Source organism: Kogia breviceps, chromosome 1 (genome assembly GCF_026419965.1).
Source record: "Kogia breviceps isolate mKogBre1 chromosome 1, mKogBre1 haplotype 1, whole genome shotgun sequence".
NCBI lineage: Eukaryota > Metazoa > Chordata > Mammalia > Artiodactyla > Physeteridae > Kogia > Kogia breviceps.
In genome coordinates this window covers 117034089-117061684 of record NC_081310.1, presented here as the reverse complement: position 1 = coordinate 117061684, position 27596 = coordinate 117034089, and the positions used below count along the sequence as shown (strand labels likewise).

The 27596-nt window shown below is 36.4% G+C and overlaps 1 protein-coding gene and 1 non-coding gene across 2 annotated transcripts in view; both read right to left on the bottom strand.

Annotated features, from left to right (window-relative positions):
- CAPZA1 (capping actin protein of muscle Z-line subunit alpha 1) overlaps window positions 1-27596 on the bottom strand; it is a 50100-nt gene that overhangs the window by 11515 nt on the left and 10989 nt on the right. The window contains exons 2-5 of the mRNA XM_059060955.2: window positions 14518-14581; window positions 6574-6625; window positions 5338-5401; window positions 186-392 (exon numbers count right to left, since the gene is read on the bottom strand). Of these exons, the coding sequence (XP_058916938.1) occupies window positions 186-392; window positions 5338-5401; window positions 6574-6625; window positions 14518-14581 (387 nt within the window). The remainder of the gene's footprint in view (window positions 1-185; window positions 393-5337; window positions 5402-6573; window positions 6626-14517; window positions 14582-27596) is intronic.
- On the bottom strand, window positions 13161-13268 carry LOC131746799 (U6 spliceosomal RNA). Its single transcript, XR_009332665.1, has one exon. It is a non-coding gene; the product is annotated as a U6 spliceosomal RNA (small nuclear RNA).

Genomic DNA, 27596 nt, shown 5'->3' with positions numbered 1-27596 from the left:
TTTATGCACTGGGATTTTAAGAAAGAACTTTCAATATAAAATTTTCCATTTATACCCCTTTCGGGAATAAAATGCAGAAGAGACTGTAACTAAGAAGAGATGTTTGTGGCTGGCCAAAGCCTCCAAATGATAAGGTAAATATAAGAAAAACAACACTCTAATAATGAAGCAGGCAGATACTTAACAGTACAGAAGCCGTTGGAATAATGATCTTTCACATAGGCCCTTAAAGCACTGTCACAGGATTCTCTCCAAGACTTCAGACCTCCATCTACTTCCTCTGGCTGAGGGTCACTTGCTTCTTTCCGTAAGTGATCAAACTTAAAGGAAATTTTGTTTCTTGGATCTAAAAATCTGCTATTACCCAGGTCACCATGTTCTGTAATTAAGACCTTCCAAAGAATAATTACAAATATAAGTAACTCTGTAAAAAAAGAAAGTTCTTCTTGTCACATTTTACAAAACAAACAAATACAATTCTGGACACGATTAACTTTTCATTTAGTCAGATTTCTCTTTCATAATCGTTTTTTCAATCAATTCACATTTTTATTTTTATAAAAATATTATGTTTTGGGGTAAGTAAACTCTAAACTGCAACATTTCCCCCATCCTAACAATACCCTTCATTTCTTGGTTTCTGTTTAATATACAACCTATGTATATACATATAACTGTAATAACTTATATGTATACTTTTGTATTCCTTTTTCACATATTTCATGAACTTTTTCGAGAGTCATTACACTTAGCATTTAAAATAGGTAATACAATAAATCACATGGTTCAAAAATGAAAAAAACTATATAAAGTAAAATCTTTTTCTCACCTTTATTTCCCATTCACCAAATTCCCAACATATTCCCCCTTTCCACACAAAGGTAACTGATTTTATTAATTTAGAGCAAGAGTTGTCTTTGGCAAGCTATGCATGAGGTGGCATTTGTTTCTGTAAATAAAGTTTTGTTGAACATAGCCCCACTTGTTTGTTTCTGTATGGTCTATGGCTGCTTTCCTGCTACAATACCAGAGCTGAGTAGTCAAGGCTGACTCTTTGTCCCACAGGCTGATAATATTTACTATCTGACTCTTTACAGAAAGAATTTGCCAATTTCCAATTTAGATTATTCTTTTTTTTTTTTTTACAAATAGAATTGAATATTCTAATTCTCCACCCCTTTCTTTTACATAAAAACGAGAATACTATATTGTACTTTTTCTTTCTTTTTAAATCTGACGTATCTGGATGATCTTTCCATACTACTGCTTAGAGAATTTCCTTGTTTATTATAGCCATGTATGACTCTATCGTACAGGTGTACAAAAATTTATTCAACCAATCTTCTATTAATGGATAGTTTGGGTAGTTTCTAATCTTTTGCTGTTATCAACAATACTGCAATGAATGTCCTTGTATGTTCATTATGTACAAATTATGTACATGTGCCAAGCACACCTGTGGGATAAATTCCCTGAAGCAAGACAGTTGGGTCAAGGGTAAATGCATTCATAATTTTGATAGAGATCGACAAACTGCCATCACAGGATGTTGTACCAAGGTACAAGCCCATTTCTTTTCACCTTAAAAAAAAAGTCATTTGTATTTCCACTTTGGTGAACTATGTGTACCTAACTTTTGCCCACTTTTCTACTGAGTCTTTGGTGTTTTTCTAGTTGAACTCCAGGGAGATTATCCTTTTGCATGTGTTTTGAGTTCCACATATTTTCCCCTAACTTGCCATTTGTCTTTTGACACAGTTACCATTTAAAATTAACTATATATGATCTCATTATATGTATATCTCATTATACATACATACCATAGTATACTTAATCATTTCTGAATTGAAGGAGCTTTAAGCTAGTTACAGTTTCTACCATTGAAAGCCACTATAAGTTCTACCATAAATAAAGTCTTTTCTTCTCCTTAAAAAGAATTCTTTGGGGGCTTCCCTGGTGGCGCAGTGGTTGAGAGTCCGCCTGCCGATGCAGGGGACATGGATTCGTGCCCCGGTCTGGGAAGATTCCACATGCTGCGGAGCGACTAGGTCTGTGAGCCATGGCCACTGAGCCTGCGTGTCTGGAGCCTGTGCTCCGCAACGGGAGAGGCCACAACAGTGAGAGGCCCGTGTACCGCAAAAAGAATTCTTTGGAAAGAATTCCTACTTTTGAGATTTCTGTCCTTATTGTCAGACTATCTTTAAAAACCTTGTTTATAATGACAGTAGGAAAAATAAATAAAACTATTTCCTTAGTCTTACCTTCATAAAACTTTCTCATTATAATTTTGCAACTTATGTAACTACAAGGTAAATATATTCACATTAAAATTTTAATCTGTACTTCCTTAATTACTATTAGTAGGTGATCTAACACTTTTCAAGTTTGCTCTGTATTCTCCAACTGGGTACAGTTGGTTCATGTCTGTTGCTCATTTATCCACTGAACTCTTGGCATCACCCTTAGGTATTTGAATAGCCTTTTTATTATGTTTGAGGTACATATTTTCTCCTTTTAAAATCTTATTTTTAAAATCTTTTTATTTTGCAGAAGTCACTTTCTTTGATAAACTTTTCTAATGTTTCATCATTACGCAAGTTATGAATCTCTTTCCATTTCCTACTAATTTTCTTTTTTTTTTTTTTTTCTTTTGGTATGCGGGCCTCTCACTGTTATGGCCTCTCCCGTTGCAGGGCACAGGCTCCAGATGTGCAGGCTCAGCGGCCATGGCTCACGGGCCCAGCCGCTCCGCGGCATGTGGGATCTTCCCGGACTGGGGCACGAACCCGTGTTCCCTGCATCGGCAGGTGGACTCTCAACCACTGTGCCACCAGGGAAGCCCCCTACTATATTTTTATGTTTAAAAATAGTTAACCTTTAAACTACACTTGGAATTAATCTAGGTATACAGTTGGCTTTGGAAATCAAAATTAGATCAAACTGATACATTTTATCAACTATTTCCTTTTCCCTTCTATTTTATGTTACTTAGTTTAAGGCTCTACTATCATTGCTTTATGTCTTTATGTTTGCTAGCATTAGTCTTCCTTGTTGTTCTTGATCAGAATAATCCTGTATGGTCTAATTACAACTGTCATTAGGAATTGTATGGAATCTATCTGAAAAAGTTTCACATATTATTTATATTTCTAAATTTGATAAACTTTCCATATTATTTATATTCCTTATTCAGAAATGTGGCATTTACATCTATTTAATTTTCCATTCATTTCTCTGATTAAAATGTGTGTGTGGGTGGGTGTATATGAACTGTGTGACAGACTCTTGCTTATTTCCTATCCAATATCCATTCTCTCCCTTTTCCTTACTAATAGAACCTCAAAGGTTTTCAAGAAGGCAATATGTCCAACTAAAAAGATAACACTTCTCAGCTAGGAATGATAAAGTAATATGCATTCTGGCAACAATTTATCAGTGGAAGGTGCTCCTGGAACAGCCAATAGCACCTCTTACACCTTCCTCCTTCTTCCTTCCTGGAACATGCATTCAGTACCCAGAGATGGATCAGCTATCTTGAGAATATGATAATGAAAACCATAAATAAGGATGGCACAACAGAGAGCCAGAAGCAACTTGCGTCTCTGATGATATGGAACTGCCATAACATCCCAAAATATTACCTCTGGACTTCTTATGTGACAAAAATAGTCTCTATTTAGTTAACCCACTGTAGTTGTTTTTCTATTATATGCCATGATGGCATCTACTTTAATAACTCAAACATCTTTCCATATTTTCCTTTTATGTCTAGGTAATGTGTTGTTGTTGTTGTGGCTAAGAATGTGATCTCCTTTTGACTACATTTTTAAGCTGGCTACCACATGTATATGGGAATGTTCTTATACATGTGGACACAGACCTTATTATTTCAATAATTCCGCTGTATTAGTGAAGTATACAATATCAACTGTAAGCAATATTTATCATTTATTTTTCAGTTTTTTTTGTCTTTTATACTTGTAATTAATCTAGTTTCATTGAGAAAATAAAGATAAGCACAAATATAAACTAAAACAAACAAAAAACAACAACATAATAAAACATATTACAGCAATCCTGTAATCCCAACATAGGGAGTTAACATTTTGGTGTATATTTTCCCACATTTCCACTTGTATGTACATCTATATACTACTTTATTTCTGAGTCTAAAGATGCATACATTACCCTCATGATTTAACATCTCATAAAATGGGATACATCTTAAACTTGACAGCATCTTAGGACTGTGTCATAGTTTAACTGACAGTGTTTTTTCTTTCTTAGTGGCACATAAAGTAAGATATACCTTTCACAGAATTTAAGACGCAGATTCTAATATAGTATAACTGTTCATTTAAATATCTATTTAAAAAATAAACTAGCATAATGCTATACATTGCTTTATGTTTTAGCTTAATATATCATGAACATATTTCCAGTTCAATATTTCTATCAGTTTTCAATGTTACATAGAATTTTGGCCTACAGATATTTAATTTATTTTTTATTTGTTTATTTATTTTTGCAGTACATGGGCCTCTCACTGCTGTGGCCTCTCCCGCTGCAGAGCGCAGGCTCAGCGGCCATGGCTCACAGGCCCAGCCGCTCCGCGGCATGTGGGATCTTCCCAGACCGCGGCACGAACCCGTGTCCCCTGCATCGGCAGGCGGACTCTCAACCACTGCGCCACCAGGGAAGCCTTTTTAAATTTTTTTAAACATCTTTATTGGAGTATAATTGCTTTATAGATATTTAATTTAATGTTGGACATTTAGATTGTTCCCAATTTTCCATTATCATAAACCTTGCTTCAAATAATCTTTTTACACATTTATATACTTATTTCCCTAGGATAAACTCTATGGACTTGTGGGCTCAAAGGAGATCCAGACTTTTAATAGGCATTTGCTATTTGGTGCCATATTGTCTTTGAAGTGTACATAATGAATTTGTAAAGCCCTTTCATATAATGTTAATAACTGTGGTAAAAATGGGAATATGTATTTGCTTTGTTCCTGTATTGAAACAGGAATTCTTGTTTTGCCGTTAAATATAATGTCTCCTGTTATTCTTACCAAGGAGAATTAGAGGCAGCTGGAAAACTTGTGTAAAACTCAATTCCTTTTACTTTACTGTTCTTGTTAGGGACAGCTTTCTCTTCAAAGAAACTCCTAGTATTTTCAGAGGGAGGAAGAATTTCCTAATATGTAGAATATCTACAAAAGCTAAGAATACTAAGACATTAATTTATTCAGCATCTTATCTTCAGACATCTGTTTTATAGTATTTCTACTACTTTCCAGGCACAGTCTATCTAATAGAAACAACTATTACCTGATCTTCATATCCTTCTATCTTCACAGGTGTGAACTGATCCATGTTATACTGGGCAAATGCACTGTTTTTTTTTTTTTTAAAAGGGAGAAGAGGGAGAGAAAAGAATTATATATAAATAAATATAAAAGGTAGTTCAGGGAATTCCCTGGCAGTCCAGTGGTTAGGACTGTGCACTTCCACTGCAGGGGGCACGGGTTCCATCCCTGGTTGGGGAACTACTATCCTGTATGCCATGTGGCGCAGCCAAAAGAAAGAAGAAAAAGGTAGTTCACAGAAGAGTGAAAGAGAATATATAATTGGGGTATCGTTCATTATGGCAATTATAGTGATGCTGTGCAAATTTTAGGTTTGTAGGATCTGGTCCCAAAATGAGTTCTGAAAAAGCAGTATGGACAGGGCAGAAGACCGTCCCAGGCAGCAATTCTTAAAACATTTTCTACAGCTAAAATCTAAACAAATTATGTATCACACCAAATGCCTTAATAATAATTATTTGTTGCTCTGCATCAAAATCCTTGTTCCATCTCCCCACCCCACACTTGCCCAGTCATTATCCAATTCTGATTTCCTCTTTACAGAGGAACTCTGGGCCAGTTGGAGAGACAGTAATTGAGAGAGTACTTTGTATTGAAGAGTAAAGAACAGTAGTGATAAAGCCAGAGAACAGGGGGCCTAGAAAGCTAGATAGTATTTAGATTTGAAGAAGACAAGAAAACCAACCAACCACCAATCTAATGTTTTTGAGGACAAGGACAAAATGAAAATGATATTCTAGAAACATTAATTAGCCTGACAGTGATAAGGAGCCAATGATTGGGTAGAATAATAATGCAATTATTCTATGGTTAACTCTATTAAGGTACTTTCTGAATATCTGCTATTTTTTGGCAATTTGAGAAACATTATCACTCCTCAATAGCAGCCTAATCTTTCTATAACTGGCAGTTATAAAAAAATTCAGCCTGAACTAAAAGAACTAAACCTGCTTTAATAGAGAAAAATCTAGGCAAAAATAAAAATAAGTAGGACCATATAAAATAAACTTTAAGGAAGTAAACAACATTTTGGAGGAAAATGTTTTCTCCAAGGGAAAAAAAAAACAACTAAAATTGTTAAAAACCAACTGCTTTATTTTGAGGTATTTTAAACTTAGTTTTCAGGGTACTAGTTTACTATCAACATAGTTTACCCAATATTAGAATAACAAGTAAGTTGACTTAGAAAGATACTTACTGTGCTGCCCCTTCCCTGAGGAGATTGTCATTATTAAGTAGTAGCCGGACATCTGAGGAGGAAAACAATGTTAAAGATGTTAAAATTCAAATGTTCAATAGAAGACAAACTTGGAGAAATTTTAGTGGATTTCTAGATTAGAGTTTTAGAAAACCAGGCTTTGCAAGATTAGTCTTCGGATGTACTGTATATGTAGAAATTCTAAAAATGTATACAAACAGATGCTAATGTTACAGATTTACACAGAATTATTTGTGGTACAATAATCCAACAATAAATTCTGAAGGATTTTCATAGCAAATGAAAAACATGGTTTACAGAAGGTTACAGTTAGGACTATTTATTTGTATCTAAAGAATCCTTTTAAAATAGATTAAGAATTATAGGCTTTTCTGTAACATCAGACCAAGAAAGCTGGGCACAATTCAGTCAGTGGCAGTGAAACTGCTGAACATATTTTTCTTCAGAGAATCTAATGTGGGGCCTACAATCTTTTTAAAAAGCTGTATGTCAAGAGTCTAGTCACTTTTCTTTTGGAAGAGGTGTGTCCTTGTTACTAAGAAACTACCAAGCATTAACTCCAAGAGAGAAGGTTGATTATAAGCCAAAGGCAACTGACTCTTAGAGCTTCTGAAAGAAGAGGCTGGCAGAGGCCAATGTGTAGCATGCCAATAAAAACCAGCCGTCATGTCATAAGCAGCTTGCCAACTCAATCTAATGCTTTGGTATCAATTATTCTCATGATAATCCTATAAAGTACATTCAGTTGTCAGAAATACAACAAGGTACTTCTAACTACAAAGACCACTAGTTTTTGTTAAGTCAAGGATTTATCTGAGCTAATCAGCTGGATAAAGTTCAAGTCGTAGGAGTATTTCTAAAAGCTCTATTGTTGGAAATTTACATTTGGTCAGTATGGAAGAGAGACTAGGCAAAGAAAGGCTGCATTTGTTTTTCTTGGTGTTAGTGCTCAAACATCCAAAAAACAAGTCTATAAAGAAGAATGTCTTGATTTACTTCTATTGTATTATTTCACTCCTTGTAAATAACATTTATATGTTCTCCTAGTTACTTTTGCTCTGCATTATTGATTTACCAGTGGAAATTATTGATTGTTCTACAATTTGTGGGGCTCTGAGCCAAGTGCAAATGAACATTACACAGTTCCTCTAACGAAGCAGATAACCTTTTATAAAAAATTATTTTTAAAATTTTTATTGGAGGATGGTTGCTATACAATGTGTTAGCCTCCACTGCACAACAAAATTTATCAGCCATACACATACGGATATCCTCTCCCTTTTGGACTTCCCTCCCATTTAGGTTACCACAGTACATTAGGTAGAGTTCCCTGTGCTATACAGTATGTTCCCACCAGCTGTCTATTTTATACATAGTAACTATAATTTATATGTGTAAATTCCAGTGTCCCAATTCCTCCCTCCCCACCCCTCTCCCCCTTGGTAGCCACACATTTGTTCTCTACATCTGTGCCTCTATTTCTGCTTTGCAAATAAGATCATCTATACCATTTTTCTAGATTCCACATATATGCATTCATTTTTTTGAATTTTTGTTTATACAATAGGTTCTTATTAGTTATGTTTTTTTTTTTTTTTTTTGCGGTACGTGGGCCTCTCACCATTGTGGCCTCTCCCGTTGCGGAGCACAGGTTCCGGACGCGCAGGCTCAGCAGCCATGGCTCACGGGACCAGCCGCTCCGCGGCACGTGGGATCTTCCCGGACCGGGGCACGAACCCGCGTCGCCTGCATAGGCAGGCGGACTCTCAACCACTGCGCCACCAGGGAAGCCCTAGTTATCTGTTTTATACATATTAGTGTATACATGTCAATCCCAATCTCCCAGTTCATCCCACCACCACCACCACCACCCCTGCCACTTTGCCCTCTTGGTGTCCATTCATTTGTTCTCTACATCTGTGTCTCTCTGCCCTGCAAACCAGTTCATCTGTACCATTTTTCTAGGTTCCACATATATGCATTAATATACAATACTTGGTTTTCTCTTCCTGACTTACTTCACTATGTATGACAGTCTTTAGATCCATCCACATCTCTACAAATGAACCAATTTCACTCCTTTTTATGACTGAGTAATATTCCATTGTATGTATATACCACATCTTCTTTATCCATTTGTCTATTGATGGGCATTTAGGTTGCTTCCATGACCTGGCTATTGTAAACAGTGCTGCAATGAACATTGGGGTGCATGCGTCTTTTTGAATTATGGCTTTCTCTGGGTATATGCCCAGTAGTGGGATTGCTGGGTCATATGGTAATTCTATTTTTAGTTTTTTAAGGAACCTCCATACTGTTCTCCATAGTAGTGGCTGTATCAATTTACATTCCCCCTAACAGTGCAAGCGGGTTCCCTTTTCTCCACACCCTCTCCAGCATTTGTTGTCTGTAGATTTTCTGATGATGCCCATTCTTACTGGTGTGAGGTGATACCTCATTGTAGTTTTGATTTGCATTTCTCTAATAATTAGTGATGTTGAGCAGCTTTTCATGTGCTTTTTGGCCATCTGTATGTCTTCTTTGGAGAAATGTCTATTTAGGTCTTCTGCCCATTTTCTGATTGGGTTGTTTGTTTTTTTAAATATTGAGCTGCATGAGCTGTTTATATATTTTGGAGATTAATCCTTTGTCCGTTGATTTGCTTGCAAATATTTTCTCGCATTCTGAGTGTTGTCTTTTTGTCATTTGTAGTTTCCTTTGCTTTGCAAAAGCTTTTAAGTTTCATTAGGTCCCATTTGTTTATTTTTGTTTTTATTTCCATTACTCTAGGAGGTGGATCAGAAAAGATCTTGCTGTGGTTTATGTCAAAAACTGTTCTTCCTAGGTTTCCTGTAAGAGTTTTATAGTGTCCAGTCTTACATTTAGGTCTCTAATCCATTTTGAGTTTATTTTTGTGTATGGTGTTAGGGAGTGTTCTAATTTCATTCTTTTACATGTAGCTGTCCAGTTTTCCCAGCACCACTTATTGAAGAGACTGTCTTTTCTCCATTGTATATACTTGCCTCCTCTGTCACAGATTAGTTGACCACAGGTGCGTGGGTTTATCTCTGGGCTTTCTATCCTGTTCCACTGATCTATATTTCTGGTTTTGTGCCAGTACCATGTTGTCTTGATTACTGTAGCTTTGTAGTGTATCTGAAGTCAGGGAGTCTGATTCTTCCAGCTCCGTTTTTTTCCCTCAAGACTGCCTTGGCTATTCAGGGTCTTTTGTGTCTCCATACAAATTTTAAGATTTTTTGTTCTAGTTCTGTAAAAAATGCCACTGGTAATTTGATAGGGATTGCATTGAATCTGTAGATTGTTTTGGGTAGTACAGTCAATTTCACAATACTGATTCTTCCAATCCAAGAACATGGTATATCTCTCCATCTGTTTGTGTCATCTTTGATTTCTTTCATCAGTGTCTTATAGTTTTCTGAGTACAGGTATTTTATCTCTTTAGGTAGGTTTATGCCTAGGTATTTTATTCTTTTTGTTGAAATGGTGAATGGGACTGTTTCCTTAATTTCTCTTTCTGATCTTTTGTTGTTAGTGTATAGGAATGCAAGAGATTTCTGTGCATTACTTTTGTATCCTGTAACTTTACCAAATTCATTGATTAGCTCTAGTAGTTTTCTGGTGGCATCTTTAGGATTCTCTATGTATAGTATCATGACATCTGCAAAGAGTGACAGTTTTACTTCTTCTTTTCCGATTTGTATTCCTTTTATTTCTTTTTCTTCTCTGACTGCCATAGCTAGGACTTCCAAAACTATGTTGAATAATAGTGGTGACAGTGGACATCCTTGTCTTGTTCCTGATATTAGAGGAAATGCTTTCAGTTTTTCACCATTGAGAATTATGTTTGCTGTGGGTTTGTTGTATATGGCCTTTATTATGTTGAGGTAGGTTCCCTCTATGCCCACTTTCTGGAGAGTTTTTATCATAAATGGGGGTTCAATTTTGTCAAAAGCTTTTTCTGTTATTTATTGAGATGATCATATGGTTTTTATTCTTCAATTTGTTAATATGGTATAACACACTGATTGATTTGCATATATTGAAGAATCCTTGCATCCCTGGGACAAATCCCACTTGACCATGATGTATGATCTTTTTAATGTGTTGTTGGATTCTGTTTGCTAGTATTTTGTTGAGGATTTTTGCATCTATATTCATCAGTGATATTGGTCTGTAATTTTCTTTTTTTGTAGTATCTTTGTCTGTCTTGGCATCAGGGTGATGGTGGCCTCGTAGAATGAGTTTGGGAGTGCTCCTTCCTCTGCAATGTTTTGGAAGTTTGTGAAGGATGGGTGTTAGCTCTTCTCTAAATGTTTGATAGAATTCACCTGTGAAGCCATCTGGTCCTGGGCTTTTGTTTGTTGGAATTTTTTTTTTTTTTTTTTCGTTACGCGGGCCTCTTACTGCTGTGGCCTCTCCCATTGCGGAGCACAGGCTCCGGACGTGCAGACTCAGCGGCCATGGCTCACAGGCCTAGCCGCTCCGCGGCATGTGGGATCTTCCAGGACCGGGGCACGAACCTGTGTCCCCTGCATCAGCAGGCGGACTCTCAACCAGTGTGCCACCAGGGAAGCCCTGCTGGAATATTTTAAATCACAGTTTCAATTTCATTATTTGTGACTGGTCTGTTCATATTTTCTATTTCTTCCTGGTTCAGTCTCGGGAGGTTATAACTTTCTAAGAATTTGTCCATTTCTTCCAGGTTGTCCATTTTATTGGCATAGAGCTGCTTGTAGTAGTCCCTTAGGATGCTCTGTATTTCTGTGGTGTCTGTTGTAACTTCTTTTTCATTTCTAATTTTATTGATTTGAGTCCTCTCCCTCTTTTTCTTGATGAATCTGGCTAATGTTTAATCAATTTTGTTTATCTTCTCAAAGAACCAGCTTTTAGTTTTATTGATCTTTGCTATTGTTTTCTTTGTTTCTATTTCATTTATTTCTGCTCTGATCTTTATGATTTCTTTCCTTCTACTAACTTTGGGCTTTGTTTCTTCTTCTTTCTCTTGTTCCTTTAGGTGTAAGGTTAGATTGTTTATTTGAAATTTTTCTTGTTTCTTGAGGTAGGCTTGTATTGCTATAAACTTCCCTCTTAGAACTGCTTTTGCTGTATCCCATAGGTTTTGGATCATTGTGTTTTCATTGTAATTTGTCTCTAGGTATTTTTTTATTTCCTCTTTGACTTCTTCCATGATCTCTTGGTTATTTAGTAACATATTGTTTAGCCTCCATGTGTTTGTGTTTTTTACGTTTTTTTTTTTCCTGTAATTGATTTCTAATCTCATATCGCTGTGGTTGGAAAAGATGCTTGATATGATTTCAATTTTCTTAAATTTACCAAGGCTTGATTTTTGACCCAAGATGTGATCAGTCCTGAAGAATGTTCCATGTGCACTGGAGAAGAGAGTGTAATCTGCTGTTTTTGGATGGAATGTTCTATAAATATTAATTAAATCTATATGGTCTACTGTGTCATTTAAAGCTTCTGTTTCTTAATTTTCTGTCTGGATGATCTGTCCATCAGTGTTAAGTGAGGTGTTAAAGTCCCCCACTTTTACTGTGTTACTGTCAATTTCCTCTTTTATAGCTGTTAGCATTTGCCTTAGGTATTGAGGTGTTCCTATGTTGGGTGTATATATATTTATAATTGTTATACCTTCTTCTCGGATTGATCCCTTGATCATTATGTAGTGTCCTTCCTTGTCTCTTGCAACATTCTTTATTTTAAAGTCTATTTTATCTGGTATGAGTATTGCTACTCCAGCTTTCTTTTGATTTCCATTTGCATGGAATATCTTTTTCCATCTCCTCACTTTCAGTCTGTATGTGTCCTGAGGTCTGAAGTGGGTCTCTTGTAGACAGCATATATACAGGTCTTGTTTTTGTATCCATTCAGCAAGCCTGTGTCTTTTGGCTGGAGCATTTAATCCATTCACGTTTAAAGTAATTATCAATATGTATGTTCCTATTGCCATTTTCTTAATTGTTATGGGTTTGTTTTTGTAGGTCCTTTTCTTCTCTTGTGTTTCCCACTTAGAGAAGTTTATTTAGCATTTGCTGTAGAGCTGGTTTGGTGGTTCTGAATTCTCTTAGTTTTTGCTTGTCTGTAAAGCTTTTGATTTCTCCGTCAAATGTGAATGAGATCCTTGCTGGGTAGATTAATCTTTGTTGTAGGTTCTTCCCTTTCATCTCTTTAAATATATCATGCCACTCGCTTCTGGCTTGTAGAGTTTGTGCTGAGAAATCAGCTGTTAACCTTATGGGAGTTCCCTTGTATGTTATTTCTTGTTCTTCTCTTGTTGCTTTCAGTAATTTTTCTTTGTCTTTAATTTTTGTCAATTTGATTACTATGTGTCTCGGCGTGTTTCTCCTTGGGCTTATCCTGCCTGGAACTCTCTGCACTTCTTGGACTTGGGTGGTTATTTCCTTTCCCATGTTAGGGAAGTTTTCAACTATAATCTCTTCAAATATATTGTCAGGTCCTTTCTCTCTCTCTTCTCCTTCTGGCACCCCTATAATGCAAATGTTGTTGCATTTAATGCTGTCCCAGAGGTCTCTTTGGCTGTCTTTTCTTTTTTTTTTTTTTCTTGCGCAGGGGCCATGCTAATCTTCTCTGTATCGTTCCAACTTTAGTATATGTGCTGCCGAAGCGAGCACTGGCTGTCTTTTCTTTTCATTCTTTTTTCTTTATTCTGTTCCACAGCAGTGAATTCCACCATTCTGTCTTCCAGGTCACTTATCCATTCTTCTGCCTCAGTTATTCTGCTATTGATTCCTTCTAGTGTAGTTTTCATTTCAGTTATTGTATTGTTCATCTCTGTTTGTTTGTTCTTTAATTCTTCTAGGTCTTTGTTAAACATTTCTTGCACCTTCTCGATCTTTGTCCCCATTCTTTTTCCGAGGTCCTGGATCATCTTCACTATCATTATTCTAAATTCTTTTTCTGGAAGGTTGCCTATCTCCACTTAATTTAATTGTTTTTCTGGGGTTTTATCTTGTTCCCTCATCTGATACAAAGTCCTCTGCCCTTTCATTTTGTCTGTGTTTCTGTGAATGTGGTTTTCCTCCCACAGGCTGCAGAATTGTAGTCTATATGTGTTATTATATGATATTTTAAGCAGTTAACCTTCTAATGTAAAACTAGAATTTCAAAATAAATGTTTGCTAAAATGAACCTAGATGCACAAAGATTATGATTTTACTTAAGGGGGACTTTAAGATGAATTAATTTATAACTTAAAATGGGATTATGATGATTGATATTAATACATTATAATGCCTCATCTACATTTTTCATTCTGTAAGTTGTGTTAACATAGTAAACAGAATGGAAAACTGTAAATATATAGGAATAGTGGTTCCCAAATTGGCTGTGACTCAGAATCATCTGGAGAACTTGATAAAACAGATTGCCCATTCTACTCCAGATCTAATGAATGAGAATCTTAAGAGGATAACACTGTAATCTGTATATTTAACAAGCTTCCCAGATACAGTCAGTTCAGCCCCAGCGGCTCTAGAAAATGTCCTATGCTATGGCACTTCCTGAGTAAAAGCACTGAAGAGATTTAAGCTATATTGTATAATGATATAAAACTATGAAAACAATTAAATATTGTTTCTACATTTATCAGTATTAAATTACTTTAAATCTTTTCTCACATTGAGATAGGTACCCTAATGTATGGGTTAAGAGCATGCTTTTGACTCAGACCTGGGTTTGAATCCTTGCTGTGACACTTACCAGCTGGGTGATATGGGATAAATTATTTTAACCTTTTTGAATTTTGATTTCCTTAGCTATAGCTATAATGTTATAAGGATTAAAAGAGATAGCAAACACTCAATAAGTGCTCGTATGTGATTAAGGAGGGTTTAAAATAACTAAGTGCTAATCTTTACTCACCATTGAACACTTCATTAAATTCCCCTGGGGGTGCATGAGTGATGAATTTAGCAGCTATGCGTACCTAAACAGAAATAAAATTTTTAGTAAAAGAATTATGAAGAGTAGCATATAAGAGGGGAAGGAATTCACAGAAAACAAAATTTTTATCACATCCATTGAAATATAATTTCGTGTTTAAACCTTACTGTTTAGGAGCCTTCAGATTTTCTTTTCACAAAATATCTCAAAGTGTTTACTATCAATACAGATTTGTTCTAATTTGGGGATATACATGCTGCTTTAATTTTGAATTTTTCTTTTTAAAAAGCTAAATAATTCTTGGTCAAAATATACTGCAGTCACAAAAAGAGAAAGCTACGATCCTATTTCATTTATGAACACTTCAGCAAAACTAAATAAAATATTAGCTAATTGGTATTATGCCAATTTGTGTTTATGGTGTTTATCCCAATGCAAGAATGATTCAATACTAATAAATCAATGTAACTTACAAATTAAAAGGAAAACCTTGTGATCATGCTGGATAAAAAGACAAAATTCAACACCCATCCAAATATCATGAAACAACAACAAAACTACTAGTTTTTAGTATAATAAACTTCCTTAACTTTATAAAGGGTTATCTACTAAAATTTTACAGCTTATTCAATAATGATGAAACATGAGCAGTGTCACTAATTTTAAAAGTAAGACAAAGATGACTCCTGTCACCTAAACTATTCAACACTGTACTAAAGGTCCTAAAAATGCCATGGAAAATATTTCTTTTGTTATTCATTCTGATTCCCTCCCCTGCCCACTACTGTCAATCTGTTTCTGTGTCTCTGATTAGAGATGGATGCTGAAATGTTATTATCTAACCTGCATAACTAATTTTTTCTCCTATGTTTTATCCTTTTTGTCATTTTATGCCTTGGGTAGGGAGAATTCCTCAGCTCCATTTTTCAACTCACTAACATGCTCTTTAGCTGTTCCCATTTTGTTTTCAAACAATTATTTTAACTGTTCTATTTTTAATTTCCAAGACTTTTAAAAATTTGTGTGTGCAATAATCTCTTCAGTCTCCTTGCAGTTATTAACTATATTTATTTTAAAGTCTTGGTTTATCGACTGTTTCTTAAGAATTTAGATATACTGTTTGTTGAGTTTGGTGCTTCTCTTTCATGGTACTGGTTTTCCACAAATGTTTGTTGCTCCTCTTTGAATTTAATTTAGTTTGCCTGTTCTGTTTACTTGTAGCTTGTCCCTTGATTGTAGGGGAGGGAAAGAGTAGACTTGCTGCTGAGAATGTGTGAGCAGATTACCTTCTGAGTGAGCCTCCTAAGGCCACAGGCTCCCTGGGGCACTGCCCTGCCTCTCTGCTCCCAGTGCTCATTCTCATTGCTATATTCTGAGGACAAATGCTATTCGTCTGCAGCTTAGCCCAAGTGGGAATGAAAGGAGGACCCAAGTGGTCCAGTAAATTTAGAGAACCATTCCCCAACTAATCCACTCCAAGACTGTTCTGCATTCTTCCCTTCTTGCTCCTTAAACAGATGTCCTCCCATGACACTCTTACTACTTAAACTATTACTAATATATTTCTCTTCCCATTCCACCTTTTCTTACTTTTTCATTTTAAAAGTTTTGGCATAAAAGGTAAGGTAAAACCATGTATTCAGTCTGCCATATAAATCAGTCTCTCATCTCTCATCAAGTAAAATATGAAATACAAAGAATATACAAACCTATATTAAAGAAAAAAACAATTTGGAGTATCATTTAGCTATATCTATATCTCTATATATGTAATAATGATGTTAGCAATGATAATAGGACTGACCTCAAATGGGTCTCTTGGTATAATTCTAACACACTATGAGAGAAAGGACATTGAAAATTCCCTAATATCTGATGTGATGAGTATAAAGATGATTAACTCACTGATGAGGGGCAAAGAGGAACATGGTATATCTGACAATAAACTGAGCTCTACTTTCCAGATAGGCATCTTCTGTTGACTTCTTCCATTTCCCTCAAACAATTTTAAGTTCTTATTGACCCAGTCAAATTGAGGTTATCATCGAAGTCAAACCATTCTTAAGGGAGGGAAAAAAAAGACTTTTAAGAATCTTTAGAAAATAAAGCTGGGATTGAGAAGAGAATTAGAAAAAGGTGGAAATACTTTACAACTTTAGAATCCCTAGGTTTATATGGAAGATCTTATGTGACTTTGCTCTGATTCTAAAAAGAATAAAAGAAAAGCTGCTCCATAGCCAAACTTATCTTTTCAGTCAAGAAAGGCCTACTGCTTCATGGAGCAAGGCAGAATGGAAACCCTGGATTCTAATTACTGGCTTTGTTGGTCCGTTAACTAACTAGATTTGTGATTCAGAAACATTGCTAACATTTTTTGGTTCTGAGATTCCTTATAATAATCCTACTCCTAAAAGAGATTAGGAGATCTGCAAAATTTCTTTGAGCTATAAAACTCTGTATGACTATTTAAGACTTAGAAGACAAAACTTTTATGTGGACCATGTGGAAGCAGGTATGAGAAATCTGTATCACAAACACCTTAGGATATTCTTATGCACATACAGTTTGAGAACCCTAATGTGACAGGGTAATTGTTGATAATGTATTATTTTTCTGGGATGAAAACTGGTGGAGATTTAGAGGAAATATTCCATAAAGCTCTTAAATTAACTGAGCAACAAAAATAAAAAGAGGGGTTCTAATTAGGAAGTAAGAAATGCTGCTCTACTCATGAGAATTATATTACACAGGACTAATCGTTCCAATATGGATTTCCAACTGTGTGTATCTGCTTTGGCATGTACACTTAATCATATTACTGTACTTGTCAACTGTTGGTGTCAATCACTTATTTAAGAAATTAGCAAACCTATTTTGATTAGCGAACCTATTTTTTTAGTCTATTTGTGGCAAGTCTGTTGAGCAGCTATGGTCTATCCCACTATCTGTCAAGGTGCATGTCCCACAATCCTTACATAATTATGAAACTCCCCTCAGTCAAGCAAAATTAAGTGTGTAGTTCAAAAATATATTCATATACTACCCCAAAAGCAACTTCCCTTAAAAGAAAAAAGCCACAGCCATATTTTACATACTACTTATTGTTTGAATGCATAAGTTACCAAAGTGAAAGTTCAAGTTACTAATATTTCTGAAGCTATCCACAAATTTTCAAAAGTTATAAAATCTGATGGAATTTCCATAATTGAAAAACAGTCATTTGGATAATGGATAAACTGACTCTGCCTGTAAAAAAGTAACAGTTCATCCATTCAGCAAGCATTTACTGAGCAGCTAGGAAGAGAAGAGTCAGTAAAAAAAAAAGATTAAATACTGAATAAGACATTGTCACTATTCTCAAAGGATCCGTCACCTAGATAGTAATATAGAAAACATTAAAAGGCACAATGATGCACAAAGGAAGGTGCAACCAACTCTACATATGTATATAAGGAGGTGTTGGGGTGACCTTCAAAGGCAGTGATGTTTGAGCTGGATTAGAGGATGAGCAGATACCAAGGACAGCATTGCCCGTGGAGGGAACAATATGTACAAACTAAGACAACACGGCATAACAAACTGAATGGAGATATTTAAAAGATCTGCATAATGTAAAACAATGCTACTTTTTCTACTGATTCTTTCTGCATTTTCAAAAAAAATATTTTTAAAAAAACAAAATACTAATCATTTATGTTAATATGCAATAAATTTATCATTATATTAAAATGAATTGTTTTACAAATCTGTAAGTTTTAATATCTAATACAATACATATAAGCCACATAAATAAAAACTCAATTTCTTGGAATTCCCTGGCAGTCCAGTGGTTAGGACTCCATGCTTCCACTGCAGGGGGCACGGGTTCAATCCCTGGTCAGGGAACTAAGATCTCACATGCCACATGGTGCAGCCAAAAAAAAAGAAAACAAAAAAACCAACCAACCAACAAACAAAAACCAAAACTCAATTTCTATGAAAAAACTAAGTAGAAAAGATAAATGCACCTCTATATTTATTGAAGCATTACTTACAATAGCCAAGATATGGAAGTAACCTAGATGAATGGATAATGATGTTACGTGTGTGTGTGTACACACATATATGCAATGGAATATTAGCCATAAAAAAGAATGAAAACTTGCCATTTGCAACAACATGAATGGACCTAGAGGGTATTATGCAAAGTGAAATAAGTCCGACAAAGAAAGACAAATACTATATAATTTCACTCATACGTGGAACCTAAAAAACAAATCAGAAAGAGTTAAAAGATACAGAGAACAAACAGGTGGTTGTCAGAAGGGAGGGGATGGGGGGAGGTAAGAAATAGGTGAGGGAGATTAAGAGGTACAATTTCCAGTTGCAAAATAAATGAGTGACTGTTATGAAATGTTCAGTGTGGGGAATATAATCAATAACTATGAAGGGTTATAGTTCATGCACAGTCTTTATATGGTGACATACCATAACTAGATTTATTGTGGTAATCATTCTGAAATGTATAGAAATATCAAATCACTACACTGTATAACACAAACTAACATAGTGTTGCAGGTTCATTATACTTCAAAAACAAACTCATAGAAAAAGAATTCGGATTTGTGGTTACCAGAGACAGGGGTGGGGAGAGAGGGTCAAAAGGTACAAACTTCCAGTTATAAAATAAGTACTAGGGATGTAATGTACAAAATGATAAATATAGTTAACACTGCTGTATTTTATATATGAAAGCTGTTGAGAGAGTAGGTCCTAAGAGTTCTCACCGTAAGCAAACATTTTTTTAAAAATATTTCTTTACTTTTGTATCTATGAGATGATGGATGTTCACTAAACTTACTGTGATAATCATTTCATGATGTAAGTCAAATCATATGCTGTATACCTTAAACTTATAGTGCTGTATGTCAATTATATGTCAATAAAACTGGGGGAAAAAACAACTAGATTTCTAAGAGCGTAAATGGGTCCTGAAAGAGCTAGAGTTTGAGAAGTGTTCTATCTGTTAACATGGGTTGATATTTATCGTGCTGTTGAGTGAAAAGGGCTGCAAAATGATGTATTCCTGTTTGTTTTTTAAGTATATATATTTACATACATGTATAGCTACTAACTTGTAACTGGGACTACCTCTGATAGGAGTATTACAAAAGATATTTTTCATCTATTTTTTGGCTTATCTCTATGTTTAAAAAGTTGTACAAGGAATATAAATTATTTGTATGAATTTTTTTTTTTTTTTTTTTGTGGTACGCGGGCCTCTCACTGTTGTGGCCTCTCCCGTTGCAGAGCACAGGCTCCAGACACACTGGCTCAGTGGCCATGGCTCACGGGCCCAGCCGCTCTGTGGCATGTGGGATCTTCCCGGACCGGGGCACGAACCCGTGTCCCCTGCATCAGCAGGTGGATTCTCAACCACTGTGCCACCAGGTAAGCCCCAAAGGTTTTTTTTATTTTTTAAAAAGCAGAAAAGGGGCATGCCAACATTCCCCATACAATAAATAATTTTTAGAAAATTATCTGAGAATATCAAGAACCAGAGAAATGTCCAATTAAAGAAACCAAAACATCTAGATTTTAAATGAAAGTGGGGAGATTTGAAGATATATACACTTGGCAAGGGTGAAGTTATAAATGAGCAATTAAAAGAAATGTAGTCATCATCAGATGCCAATATGGGGTCCTAAAACACTGTCATGTTTAGACTTCCCTGGTGGCACAGTGGTTAAGAATCTGCCTGCCAATGCAGGGGGCACGGGTTCGATTCCTGGTCCAGGAAGATCCCAGATGCTGTGGAGCAACTAAGCCCCTGCACCACAACTACCAAGCCCACATGCCGCAACTACTGAAGTCCGTGCGCCTAGAGCCCGTGCTCTGCAACAAGAGAAGCCACTGCAGGGAGAAGCCTGTGCGTGGCGACAAAGGCGACGAAGATCCAACACAGCCAGAAATAAAAACAAACCAAAAAAACACTGTCATGGTAAACAGTCCCCATGTTACCTTCTGAGAGTTAGTAAAAAGGATGGATTACAGTCGACCCTCTCTATTTATGGGTTCTGCATCCAAGGATTGAATATATTCAGAGGAAAAAAAAATTGCATAAAGTTCCAAAAGTCAAAACTTGAATCTGCCATACACTAGTAACTATTTACATAACATATACATTGTATTAGGCATTACAAGTAATCTAGAGATGATTTAAAATATATGGCAGGGGCTTCCCTGGTGGCACAGTGGTTGAGAGTCTGCCTGCCGATACAGGGGACACGGGTTCGTGCCCCGGTCCGGGAAGATCCCTCACGCCGTGGAGCAGCTGGGCCCGTGAGTCATGGCCGCTGAGCCTGCGCGTCCAGATCACAGGAGAGGCCACAACAGTGAGAGGCCCGTGTACTGCAAAAAATATATATATATATATATACATATATATATATGTGTGTGTGTGTGTGTGGCAGGATATGTGTAAGTTATACGCAAATACTGTACCATTTTACATAAGGGACTTGAACATCCTCAGATTTTGACATCTTCGGGGGTCCCTGAACCAATCCCCCTCCATGGGACGACCATAATTAGTATTAGATAAACATCTGACAGTCTTTGAAGACAGGCTTTGAAGTGTTAAGTTGATTTGTCACTATAATAATACCATAAAAATACCTTGAAGGAATACCTGTAAAAGAAATTGTAATGATATATTTATATAATCACTTTAAAATCTAAAGTGTGCTCCATGGTCTCTTTTACAATTTGCTTCACCCTCTCTCATTCTCCTACTGTTTAGCTCCTAGACCAGTAGCTACACTCCCACCTCAGGACTACTGCAATTTTTATTCCTTTTGCCAGAAATGCTCTTCTATCAGAGTTCACTTCCCTCTTCATTCAAGTCTCTGTTCAAACATCACCTACTAAAGTACCCTTCTCTAACTTCCTGACTTCTATAAATTAGCTACTGTACCCTCCACACCCTTCATAATTCTTGCCCCTTACCTGCTTTAAATTTCTTCATGGAACTTGCCACCACTGAGCATATACTTAATTTTACTGCTCAACACCTCCAAAAGAATTCCAAGAGCACAGAGCAGGGGTCTGCAAACTGCTAAAGTAAAGGGCCAGACAGTAAATATTTTAGGGCTGTGTGGGCCACATGATCTCTGTCCCAACTGTAAACTAATGAGCATAATTGTGTTCCAGTAAGACTTTGTTTTTTAACTGAGGTACAATTGACAAAGTTATAAGATATTTAAAGTGTACGATGTGATGATTTTGATATACATACACTTATACAGTGTGAAAGGATTACCCTCATTGAGTTAACACATTATTTTAGACACTGCAATTTGTATTTCATGTAATTTTCACATCATGAAATATTCTTCCTTTAATTTTTTTTCTAACCATTCAAAATACATTAGCTGTTAGCCCATATAAAAACAGGCAGTGGACCAGATCTGCCAACTCCTAGCATACAGCATAAGAACTTGTTATGTTTGTTCTTTGCTGTATACCTAGGACTGAGACCTGGCACAAGCTAGGAATGTAAATGAATGAATACTATTTTATTGTTTACAAAAGTCTTTCATAACCTCTCTTTTGATCTTAAAACAGCTTGTTAAAAATAGGCAGGGAAGAGACTATTATCCCCACTGTAAATGAAGGAACAGGTTCAGAAGTGCCTTGTCCAAGGTCACATACATACAAAGCGGTGGCACTGAACTAGACAATCATCTATACTATGCAGTATTAATAGGTACTAAAATTCAGGAGGATTGGTGGTCTCATGGATTTGGCCTAGCCCTTTTACAATTTTGTTTTAAAACCAGGAATTGAGACAAAGCTTTCCTTGTGAAAGCTGCAGTTGTCACAAAGTTGGGAGGGGTAAATCAAATGATAAATAATAACTTTAAAAGTCAAAATTTTATCATCCAGCTTCAAAACTGGGTCAAAACTAACAAGATGAAATTTAACAGAGGTAAACAAAATCACTGGCACAAGCAAAAGGGGAAAGAGAAATGGCTAAGCAGCTAGTGATTGCAAAAATATTTTTGCTGCAATACAAATGAGGGATGACACAGTAACAGTAATTTAGTCAATCATTCTCAAGATTGGGATGAGGAAAGAAAGGTGACAGCAGGTATATCCCATGGAGGGGAGGCATGTCACCCCCCCCCCCAATTGAGAATCACTTATATGGACGTTTCAGTTGAACAAAAACTTCACTCTCCTTAAAAAAAGTCCCTATTTCATAAAGTAACAGGTTCACTGTACACAGCATTCATATGATAGTGTCTGCAGTAAAGGGTATAACTCCATGTATATTTTAAAGGGGGAGTAACTCAAGCCTATTACACAATTCTACTCCTTCATATATTTAAATATTCCAAAAATATTAATTTCATGGAATGCACTGTATTATGTTTCTAACCTAAATAGGGGCAATTTAAAGTCTATAAGTATCAATGAAAGATAAGTTTTCTTAGATTTCAGTTTCTTCCCATTTTTCTTTCCTCTTACCTCTCCAAAAAGGAAAATAAAGTAAAATACTCAATCCTTACAAGATTCAAAATTTCATTTTTATATTACTAATATCTGTACTGAAGTTTAAAAATGAAACGAAGTAATATATCCCATTGTTCCCTAGAAACTGCTTAATTTTGTAATTTTGTTAATTTTAGTAGGAAATTTTAGAAAATGTAGTAGAAAAATAAATTTACAAAATTTTTATAAAACTCAAATCTTTTTTTTTTTTTGTCATGCAGCTGCGCCACGCAGCTTGTGGGACCTTAGTTCCCCCACCAGGGATTGAACTCAGGCCCTAGGCAATGAAAGCACCGAATCCTAACCGCTGGGGAATTCCTCTAAATAATCTTTTAGTAACAGATTACACACATTTCAACATTACATCTATTCTTAACTACCTTTTAAAATAGTTTCCTTAACAAAAGAATTTGAAGTTGAGTATTTAACAACTGCAGCTCTTTGTGAATGCTCGGTAGATAATGCCAGACAGGCAAGGAAGAAATCTTTCACTAGATAATATCCATATTCCAATTATCAGCAAGGCCCAGGTCAGTTTATACTGCCCAAATTTTGTATACTTCATGAGCCAAATCTCTGCCAGCAAGGTATCTATGAAAATCTTTATCTCCCTCATTAGCGTATTAAAGACTTCACTTCTGGGCCTTTACTCACACTGTCCTTGAGTTTGTGCCTCTCTCATCTTTGCCTGTCTAAATCACTCCTATTTTCCAAGGTTGGGGAATCTGTTTCTTTCAAAGATATATTCCCCATTACTTAAAGTATCAAGAATCCTCTGTTACTTCTACCATACTCTGAACATTTATCATAGCACCTAAAATATAACTGCTGTTGACAATCAGTTCTAGAGGTACCATTCTGTTCCCAAAGACTTAAGTTTTCTTTGCGCAAACTGCCTTGCTTTCTTTTTCTATACTGTACAGGGTCTAGCAAAGTAAACAGCACATAGGCAATTAGTAAATGTTTACAAAATCCCTTTTGAATAAAATGACACTAAGGAAGTGTGCTTAGTTTTTAAGATTATTATGAGGTACTATGGCAAAATGGAAAGATAAAGACTCTGGAGTTGGACAGACCTGGATTTGAATTTCAGTCTCTTAATCTCTTTGAATCACAGCCTCTCCCTAAAGTGGGATAGTATCTACTTCTTAGAATTGCTGTGAAGGTTAAATAAGATAATATATGTCAAGTCTTTGGCAAAATATTTAAAATGTAATATGGAGGCTCAGTAAATGTCAGTTATTATTAAGCGGTCACAGCAAGATAATTGCTGCTTTAAATTATTAAACTGAACAAAGCCTTCAAATTATTGAGAAAATAATTCCTCTCTTCCAGAAGTTCTTTGGGTCCTAGTCACCTAATAGTCTCCATCATTACAATCTTCATCAATAACTATAAACATCAACAACTTTTTTTTGACCAAAAAGAGTTTTTCAAAGTGACTCTACTCTGCTTCCCTTTATTTTTTTTATTTTTATTTTTTGAATACGTATTTATTTATTTTGGCTGTGTCAGGTCTTAGTTGTGGCATGCGGGATCTTTAGTTGCCATGCAGACATCTTAGTTGCAGCATGCATGCAGGATCTAGCTCCTGACCAGGGATCGAACCCAGGCTCCCTGCATTGGGAGTGCAGAATCTTACCCACTGGACCACCAGGGAAGTCCCTCTGCTTCCCTTTAAATTGATAATACATCTTTCAAAGTTTACCCATGTTTTCAACTAGCCTATACTTCAAAAAATAAGTAGTAAATTGTGCTTTCATAAATATTTACTTATTTTTATTCTACATCATTCCAGAAGTATTCAAGGATAAGCAGTTGCATTCCTCCTCCAGAAAGCGATAATACCTTATTCTGGTAAGAAAGTTCTATTTGCATGGAATTCAATGTTATTTCTTAAGACAGTTTTTCCTATTAGAAGATATTTAGGATGTTACTGCTGTTGTTATTACTATTATTTTGTATTTTAAGACTTTTTTCTAAGAGCAGTTTTAGTTCACAACAACATTGAGAGGAACATACAGAAATTTCCCATATACTCTGTCCCCCCATGTGCACAGTCTCCCCCATTATTAAAATCCCCACCAGAGCGGCACATTCGTTACAACTGATGAACTTACATTGACACATCTTTATCACCCAAAGCCCATAACTTACATTGGGGTTCACTCTTTGTGGTGCACACTCTATGGATTTGGACAAATGTATGACATGTATCCACCATTATAGTACCATACAGAGTATTTTCACTGCCCTAAAAAACCTCTGTGCTTTGCCCATTCATCTCTCTCTCCCCCTAGGATGCTATTTGTTTTTGTTTTAAAATACATCTTGCCTCAATGTAGTTCACTTTTTGGGTCTGCTTCTAAGGCTTTCAGTACATCAACAATAAACTGCCTGGGGCAATAATTTAATAGATGATTCCAAGCTGCTGACATGCATGTATTTCAGTATCAAACTAGCTCTAGAATTCCAGTTTCAGTGCCTTTATCAAACAAAATCCCTGCTGGCAGAGAGTTCCCAGAGGCTAGTGAGAATTTGATTTGGAGCTATAATTTCAGAAAAAAATACATTTTCAGTGATCTCCAAGGCCATATGGAATAAAAGGTTTCACTAAATAAACTTACTGTTAGCTATGTTTTTTTAAATTCCAAATAAGCTAAATATTATTTTCCCAGTTTAGACCTGGAGATATTATAAAGATTCAGAATGCAATTAGGGGACTTCCCTGGCGGTCCAGTGGTTAAGACTCTGTGCTCTCACTGCCAGGGGCCAAGGTTCAATCCCTGGTCAGGGGAACTAAGATCTTGCAAGCCGTGTGGCGTGGCCAAGAAAATAAATAAAATTTTAGATGTATATATGGATAGTTTATTTTGATTTATCATTATCAGTAAGGCCTAAGGTTTAAAAAGCATAGATATGTCTAAATTAGAATCAACATTATAAAAAAGATGGCGACACTTTCAAGTAATTTGTTTTATGTTTACTCTTTTAAAAGCCATTTCAGGGCTTCCCTGGTGGCCCAGTGGTTGAGAATCCGCCTGCCAATGCAGAGGACACGGTTCGTGCCCCAATCCGGGAAGGTCCCACATGCCGCAGAGCGGCTGGGTCCGTGAGCCTGTGCGTCCGGAGCCTGTGCTCCTCAACGGGAGAGGCCACAACAGTGAGAGGCCCGCATACCACACACACACACACACACACACACACACACACACACAGACAGAAAGCCATTTCAAGCATTTCTTAGAAACCGTTCTATTAGTAACCACTTATAAGTTTTGTCAGATATAGACAAACAGGTAGTGAAGGCAGGCAAGTTTAAGTAGAGCAATTTCATTTTTAAAAAGTCTACCAATGCTAAGGAAAACAGCTTGAAGATTTATTAAAGTAATAATATAACACACATGGAGTGCCAAAGACTTTCTCCTTGTCCAAACTTTAGTCAGGCTTCTCTGAGCCCTCTTCTCAGTTAGGTCTTTATCTTGGCCCCATCCTGTCTATGGCCTGCCTAGCCCAGTCTTAGCAAGAATCCTGCTCTCAGTTTAAAGAAAATTCCCCCACTCTTGATATCTGATCAATTTCCTTGTCCCCAACCTTTTTTTTTTTTTCTTGCAGTACGCGGGCCTCTCACTGTTGTGGCCTCTCCCATTGTGGACCACAGGCTCCGAACGCGCAGGCTCAGCAGCCATGGCTCACGGGCCCAGCCGCTCCACGGCATTTGGGAATCTACCTGGACCAGGGCACGAACCCGTGTCCCCTGCATCGGCAGGCAGACTCTCAACCACTGCGCCACCAGGGAAGCCCCATGCTTAGTTGTTTGTTTGTTTTGCGAGAAGGATTTTGCTAACAGAAGATAGAGGACTTATACATCAAAGGTTGGGGACAGGGCTTGTGCCCCGGTCCGGGAGGATCCCACATGCCGCAGAGTGGCTGGGCCCATGAGCCATGGACGCTGAGCCTGTGCGTCCGGAGCCTGTGCTCCACAACGGGAGAGGCCCCAACAGTGAGAGGCCCGCGTTCCGCAAGGAAAAAAAAAAAAAAAAAAAAAGAATCCTTCTACCCCTGATGTCTCCTTAGTAATTTTCCACCTACTGACCCGCTCAATTGCTTGTTGGCTATTCATGCCCAGCAGTCTTTGCTTATTTGGACCTGAACTCAATCTCTCTCCCCTAATACAAAAGTAGTGAATAAAGTCTTCTTATCATTTTAACAAGTGTCAGATTAATCTTCTTTAACAGAAGTCAGCATTGTATTTTATGCTGTGTAACAGTATATAAAAACAACATACTTAACATAAAATTTACAACATTTAAGAACCAAAAAATAGCTATTTTGTTTTCTAGTTATCTTTCCCAACCATTCCCTTTTAATTTACAACTTCTCTATGCACCGAGTTAGAAGGAAATCATTCCTCAGAACTCACTCTGGACTATCCTAATATAATACATCCAAAATATAGGTAAAAAGATTTCCAAATATATATCTTTAGTATTCATTTAGAAGTTCAAAGTGACAAAGCCTTA